Source organism: Phaseolus vulgaris, chromosome 8, assembly GCF_051622355.1.
Source record: "Phaseolus vulgaris cultivar YP4 chromosome 8, ASM5162235v1, whole genome shotgun sequence".
Lineage (NCBI taxonomy): Eukaryota > Viridiplantae > Streptophyta > Magnoliopsida > Fabales > Fabaceae > Phaseolus > Phaseolus vulgaris.
The window spans coordinates 15,978,155-15,985,980 of NC_143505.1; the positions used below are offsets into that span (position 1 = coordinate 15,978,155).

Below are 7,826 nucleotides of genomic sequence, written 5' to 3' on the forward strand. Positions count from 1 at the left end.
CATTCAAACGGCTTCAGTTTCGACCAAAGAACCTCTTTGTTACGTCTAAGTCTTTTCTCCTTGCTTCAATGTCAACTTTATACCACTTCTGTTCAATATGTCGGTGCCACTCGTTTCTTGTTTTTCCACTTTCTTACTAAATTTTGACTTTAGTTTATTTGTTTTATGGTGTTTTGGCCATAGGGTACACAATCTGGAGGTGATACTTCTTTGTCTGAAGTGACACTTGTTTGGATACTTTCCTAGTATTTTGTTTCACTGTGTTGTTACTCACTTCTGCTCCTCCATTTCATTCAGCAAACACAGTAATGGCTCAACAGGTACCCTTTTCCCTTCTCTCTCTCTCTCACACACACGCGCGCACTCAATACACTCATAAGGTGCAGACTCATATTGATGTTCTCTGAATATAAAGTGGGGTGCTTTGAAATGATTTTGAGGGTGTTGTTTACAGCAGCTTGTTTATCAGATTCAGTTTTTGGTTTTCACTTTGCTGCTGCTGATGCAGGAAGAAGGGTGGCCTTTGGGATTGAGATTCTTGAATTCTAGACTTGGACTGGTGAGAAATGGTTCTGGGTCAGCCTCCTTCAGCACTGTGCTCACTGCTTCTCATACCCCTTCAACTGATTCTTCCTCAGATCTTGACATGGAGGTTCGAAATTTTCTTTGAACAAAAATTCAAGAACTTAAATTATTATTAGGGTACAATGTGTTTTAGATCCTCAATTTTCAAGTTTAAAGTTTATTTTAGTTAGTTTGATTGTTTTGTTTCTTGAATTTGTGATAATGGATACATTTTGTTTTTCTTCGTGGAACATGGAATAGTAGGAGGCACAAAATTCACCCATTATTTAAAATAGGAGTCAAAATTATTGTTTCTAAAGTACAGAGGTTAAGTCCAATTTTAACTTAAAATTGAAGTGTAAAACGTATTTTGTCATTATTTTTTATTATTGATATTATCAATTATTAATGCAAGATAGTGTTGTAACGACCCTTTTGTTTCGTTGATGCCATTGCTACTTACTGCTACCTGTTCCTTTGTCCTAAGCTGCTATGACCTTCCTAGCATGTTGTCATGTCATTGTTTCTTTGTTTTTGTGGTTTCATTTTGTATTTTTACTGCTATGATGACAGCACTTAATTCTTTTGGGTATTATTTATAAAAGTGTTCGTAGTCACAGACAGAGACATCTCAAATATTTTGTACGTATATGTATACATCTTGGTGCAACTTTTTTGGTCCGAAATAATGACTGTTTCACATCCTGCAATGGTTAATCAAGTTTGATTGTGACTCTTGCTCTTCTCAGCTTCACACAGCAATGTTCCCTTTTCGGTTCTTGAACCCTTGCCTATTCAGCTCGTCTTAACTTAGACACGCTTTACTCTTTTTTGCTTGTTAGAACACTGGCTTTTGACTACGTACTTTGTGTTTATTTCACTGACGAAGATGAAGCTTTTCAATTTTTGAACTAGTCCAAGCCAAAAATGAATAGGAAAAAGAAGCTCCACGTAATGAACATGCCCATAAAGCTTTGGATTTCTTCCCCTGTCGGTCTCTTTTGGATCCTTCGCTTCTTTTGTGTGTAAATAATTGCTTGGCGCTAATGGGGTCCATGCCATGGCCTAGCACATAATTGTTTGACAGAGTGACGTTCATTTCACTTTAATTGCCATTTTGTTGGTATACTGTTTGTCATTTTAAGATCAATCAGAAGCACGCTTTGTTGAAATTTGAGTATTTTATTAGAGGGTTTGGGGGAAAAAGAAGTAAACAGCAGAAAACCACCCTTGAACAGTGTCAGAAAGGGACAATCATATTGTAAAACAGATCAAACACACAAGACTGTATGAGTAATATTTTTCATAGATGATTCTTTAGTAATGATTGAGAGAGCCTTTGGCATAATGATATCTGGTCAAGGATTCAAATCTTGGACATAGTCTCTTAGGGAATAAAACTGTGCACATTTACCCTCCCATTCATTACTGTTTTTTTTTTTCCAATCGTGTTAGTGAATGTGAATTGAAATTTGGCATATATTTTATTTGTTTATAGAAGTATTCATGATCAAGCCATTTTACCTTAACTCACTTGACATGGCTTGCTATAGTCCACTGGATCATTCTTCCGTGACAAGAGCATGACACTTGGCAGCCTCATTGGTATTTCTAGCTTCTTAGAACTCTCAGGGAGATCAACAAGAGGAAGAATGGTGGAACCGTCGAAGGACAGCAAAAGGATTCACAAGCTGAAGCCTTGGTTGTTTTCACTTTGCTCAAGGCTAAGTACTGATGCAGTGAGTGGGAATGATGCCCCCTCTCTTGGTCACTACCTTGAAGCTGAGAGAAGAGTAGCGAGTACATACAGAAGGAACCAGTGTCCTACGACTTACGGACCCAATGTTTTCTCCCCTATTCAAGATTCAACCTCACTTTTAGTGGGTACCCAAATTGATCATTGGCCATCTGCTTCATTGGGTGATGATGGTGGACATTAACATGATTCTAACAGTGAACTAGAAGACTGATGGATAAGGAACACCAATAGTTTTTTTTCTTGTTAGTGTGGATATTCAACATGTGATGATCCCTTTTTATTGATTTATATTTCATTTAGAGGTCATGGAGTTCTTTATCTGTTTCAGGAGATTCTCCTGCTTGGTAATTAAATTTCAAGGCATTAGGATGTTCTATTCGTACTCCATTCTGCCCCATATAGTCTCCAGTTCTTCATGATAGTAATACAACAATAAATACATGCTGCAGACCATAAATTTGAAGCCTCTTTAAGTTACTGAAGTTGCATATCATTCTGGAGTGGAAGAAGTAATTACATATTGGTTTGTGTGCTTGTTTCTATATTGGTGGGGATCACCAGTGATGATTAGTATGTCAAGTCCTTTCTCCTTTATTTCAAGGGGAAACAAAATAAAGTTGGTCATGCAAAAGTGCTTCACATAAAAAATAAAATAAAGTGTTGAAGTTTGGTGATTAAGGCTTCCTGGTTGAGTATACAGACTAAAGTAAAAATCTTTGAGACTAATCAAAACTAATTTTGACTTTTCCATCAGATGTTCACTATTCAAATTATGTGAACCAATTACTCTGCTTAAATAAATGAACACTCACATTTTAATGAAGGTATAGTCTTTCTTTATTAAGAAAGAATACGTGCTTGTGTGTGTGAATCCATATATGTTTACCATTGTTAAGGCAGTAAAGAAACTTACCTTTAACTCTTGCATACTATATTTCATATTTGGGGGAAACATTACACAATCGTTCTGTCCTCCAATTCCAACAAAGAATCAGATTTCAGAAATCAAAACTCAAACCAAATACAAACTATTGTATCTCATGATCTTAGTGATCTTTGAACAATTGAAACAAAATGAATACAAGAAACCAATATAGGCAGCCATTCCACAGAAATTAAAACCATCATTCATATCAATTTCCTGCCGGTTTGGAATGAAAATAACCACCAACAATTATCAAGCCTCAAGAAACCTCCCATTGCTTTTCATCTGTAATTTTCCCTGAATTGCGGCCCGCAATCCTTCCAAATGAGGCCGACAAACTCTTGAAGCTGCTGCTTCCTTCACTGAAATTTGATTTTCGGGATCTCCTTGGCTTCACAGGGCTAGATTCCACTTCGGTATCACAGCTCTTGTTAATCTTAGCAACTAGTAATTGAATAATGGCACCACGGCAAAATGGACAAGATGGTCCAGAAAGGGCAGTAGTAGCAGGATCAGGCTTCTTGTGACAGCATAGTGCTAGGGTGCAATGAGCACACATTTCATGGCCACAGGGTCTGACCTCGATTGTGCACACTTGGTCAAAGCATATGCAACATAACTCCACATCGTTGGCCTATACGAAGAGAAATAACCAACAACTAAATAATTTATCATCTTTTAAAGACAAAATGTCTATTCCATGTTTCCAGAGAAACAGTTAATCACACTCATGCATTGGCATGAGATACTAATAAGGCTATTGCATTCTAAATCCTGGAAGTCTCGGAATGAAGCATTACAAGAAAAAAATACAGCCATCAAAAACCTACCAGAGTACATTGCAGATAAAATAGTAGTGTGTAGTGTTATTGTGTCCTAAAGAACACTCTAGGGACCTCTACCAAAGCATAATCTTTAACCATTCTAAACTGAAAAATGCATTGAAGTAAAACTACTAATCTAAATCCTACAGCAGTCAAGAAAGGAAGATGTTGTACCTCAGAGGCCATATTACTGTCTTCACTCTCAGAATGCAGAGGGGATGGAGGCATGTCAACCTCCTTAAGTATGGCCTTTTCCCTCTCCCTGTTAGCTTCAAGCAAGGCATTTTCCAGTAAGGCCTTTGCTTCTTGACTGAGCTCACTGATGAACTTTAACGGGGATGGCCAAACAAGGGGTGCTGCTGATGAAGGATCCAGCAGGGCAGCACATGCCTTGTGCTTGTGCTTCAGGGCCACTGAAAATGGTATTTTTCTGAAAAAGAATATTTAAGCCAGGTCTTAACAGATTTGCTTCGGGTGAATAAAAATCCAGATTTTTTTTAGAATTATGGAAAGGACAAGAAAAGGGCTGAAGAAAGAAATCACTCTCTGTTGACATTAACTGAGGAAAAACAAAAAAAATTTACGTCTCTTGAGATATGTAGGCGCACAACACAACATAGATATCAAGCACAAAGTATAGTTAAATAGTCTGGAAATAAGCTTATGTTTTTCAATTTTCATTAATAAATTTGTTTCTTCATCTGATAAGGTTCAGTTTTTAAGTGTAGAAATCCCGTTCAGAGACTTAAAAAATTATTTCTTAACCAACAAACAAACTTCAAAGTTTCAGTCAGTTAACAAATTCACTTTTATGGAAAAAAAAAACTGAAGCTTGTCACTTGCTTCATTCTTTCTTTTTATTCAGGATTAAACAAGTTTTTGGTACCTCCAAAATTGGTCTGTATTAAAATTGGACGACCAAAATTTTTCAGTGTTTTGGATACCTAACATTTAATAAATATGCTGATTTAGTCTTGGTAGTAACTTTATTACTCTTTAGCTAACGATGTTGACATGTAATCATCCTAGTAAGATATTGTAGGTATGCAAACATGTAACACTATCAAAACTAATATGTCAACACTGTTATTTCGAAAGGAACAAAGTAATTGTCATGACAAATTATCATATTTATTAGATGTTCAATATGAAAAGCCCTGCAAAAAATTTGAAAGTAGCAATTTCAATACAGGCTGGAGGTACCAAAAAATTATTTAACTCATATATTTATAAAGAGAAATTAGTTAGCAATTAAAGAATTAGATATGCATATTTAGCAACTTCACACTATATACTGATAATTCATGAGTGATCCTTCAAGTCTTTTCCATATTTTCAATGGTGATCTACACTGACAGCTATAATAGATCCTTAAACTGTAGAAAACATTTACATACCCAGAAGAATCTAATTGAAGTCTATCCGCTCCATAAGCAAGCAACATCCGAACACAGTCCAAAGAACCACCACGGGCAGCCATATGTAGTGGTGTGCTTCCAGGGTAACTGCACATGTTACTTTCATCAATCTGAATGAAAAGCCATCAAAACTCATACAATACTGACTAATGCATAACTTCTAAGACAATTACCCATATCCACCGGTTGAAGCACAAACAAGAGCACCATTGTCAAGAAGGGCATGAAGACATTCAGACCGTCTATGGCGAGCTGCAAGATGCAGAGGGGTAGCACCATTTCCGTCTCTTATGTTGACAAATCTTGCAAATCCCCTGACAATTCCATCGAAGAATTAAGCATCAAAATTCTTGTTTGTATGTGCTTGGATCCATAAGACTAGTGTGTGTACAGAGAGAGAAAGAGAGAAGAAAATTGTATGTCTAACCAAGAATCTGCAACAGGTGTGGAATGAGCAGCAGAAAGAATAGCCTTAAGGCAATCTATATGTCCATAATAAGCAGCATAGTGTAAGCAAGTTCTTCGACGTATAGAATCAAACATCAATATCTGGAACATCAAAAACACATACCACTATCATTACCCTAACAAGGAGAAAACCAAAAACAACTTTTCTCAAAATTACAACAAACCCAAACTATTGTACTACAAAAACTAAACAAAACAAAAACCATAACATACATTTGCTCCAGCATTGATAAGCTTCTCAACGCAACCAGTCTTTCCATGCATTACAGCCAACATCAACGGGGTCTACACACAAAAAGAAAACATAAGTAATTCAATTTTAGCAGTTAACAAAACTAAAACAAGGGTACAACATATAGTTTGAAACTCACAAGAGTAGGGACTAGTACTCTCTTTAAGTAAACTTCTCTATAGACAAAAACAAATAAGAAAGTGAAAAAAACTATTGCACTTTGAATGAGAAAACTCATATGAAGTGACAGTATACATGGATTAATTTGAAATTATAAAACCCAACTCATTTTAAATTCTTATTTTCTTGTCCATAATGTTTATCCTAAAGCTTAAGAGTTGAATTGCAGTTACAGGTAAACATAAACATAGACAAGAGAAACACCTGTTTCTGGCGATTCAATATGTCAACATTGGAAGACCTGTCCAGCAACATGGAAAGAACCTGCAAAAAACACAAACACAGCACCATGATCAAAAGGACATAAAAAGACATAGAAACAAAAGCACACAACAGCATTCAGCTCCAAGAGAACAACCTGGATCCGACCATTGGCAGCAGCTACATGCAAGGGGGAGAGCCTGTCATGGCCAGTGGTGTGTTCCAGTACAGTGGGGTCTTTCTCCACCATGGTCTCAACAACCTCCAGTTCTCCGGTTGCAAGTGCAGGGAACAAACCATGGTCCTCGTTCTGCTGTACGCAACTCAGCCTCTGACCCATTTCCTCGATCACCACTTCGCACCGAGAGAGGTGGCCGGAAACCGTTTCACGCGCCGCCTCCCATGGTGGTGACGTGGTAGTGTGTCTGGTTCAACTCTGAGGGTGATAGATAATAATGTCAGTGTTGGAGTCTTCTTGGAGTTTGGACCTGTCCGTTCAGATTTCGGGCAGCTTGACCATACGCGCATAAAGATTTCGGGCAGTCACCGGATATTTAGGCAGAATTAATATTAAAAGTTTCGGTTGCTGTTTCTTCTCCTAACACTCTTTTGCAAAGCGTGCAAAATTATGTATCCTTCAATATTTTACATATCAACTTATCAACGTGTTCATATTCAAGTCTTCTGTAAAATTAATTAATACCTGCTAAAATGAAAAATATCTTCTATTAATAATTAATTATCTACTAAAATTGGATTTAGTCTTGTAGACTATATACTACATTATAAGAGTAAGATTTAAATTTTATAAAATATATCTATTGAATATAAAATATGAGATTTTTATACTAAAATATAAATTAAAAATAATACAATAAGCAAGATTTATTAAAGAAATAAATCAAAACTCAGTAAAATAACTCTTGGAGCATAAATAAACTTATATACATTAATTTGTCAAATTTTAATCTATTTGACTAATTAATGTGAATAATATCTTAATGTTAATCAATTTTACCTGTTAATATTAATATCATGAATTATATAGTTTAAAACAGTAATAAATATATTTTTAATGTTTGAAGTAATTATATGAATGACTGCGAGTTTGTTATGGTAGCATTTATTTATATGTTGTACGCGTAGGTTTGAAAACTTATAGACTATAAAATTTAACAACCAACCAACAAGAAAAAGTAGAAAATTAAAATAATATTTACAAATGCATGCGTCTTGACTTGTTTTAATGGGTTAT

At 35.9% G+C, this 7,826-nt stretch overlaps 2 protein-coding genes across 2 annotated transcripts; one reads left to right on the plus strand and one right to left on the minus strand.

Annotated features, from left to right (window-relative positions):
• LOC137827030 (uncharacterized) lies at window positions 1-2,800 on the plus strand. Its single transcript, XM_090293389.1, has 5 exons — window positions 1-38; window positions 184-199; window positions 298-380; window positions 509-652; window positions 2,118-2,800. Exons 3-5 carry the CDS (start codon window positions 309-311, stop codon window positions 2,502-2,504), a joined length of 603 nt encoding a protein of 200 aa, XP_090149515.1. The 5' UTR covers window positions 1-38; window positions 184-199; window positions 298-308; the 3' UTR covers window positions 2,505-2,800.
• Window positions 2,801-3,232: 432 nt separating this feature from the next.
• LOC137827029 (E3 ubiquitin-protein ligase XB3) lies at window positions 3,233-7,242 on the minus strand. The gene is made up of 8 exons (XM_068633222.2): window positions 6,729-7,242; window positions 6,575-6,634; window positions 6,172-6,243; window positions 5,918-6,039; window positions 5,664-5,804; window positions 5,470-5,577; window positions 4,247-4,502; window positions 3,233-3,882 (listed from the first exon to the last, which is right to left on the minus strand). The coding sequence occupies exons 1-8, from the start codon at window positions 6,909-6,911 to the stop codon at window positions 3,508-3,510; spliced, it is 1,317 nt and encodes a 438-aa protein (XP_068489323.1). The 5' UTR covers window positions 6,912-7,242; the 3' UTR covers window positions 3,233-3,507.
• Between the last annotated feature and the right edge of the window lie 584 nt (window positions 7,243-7,826).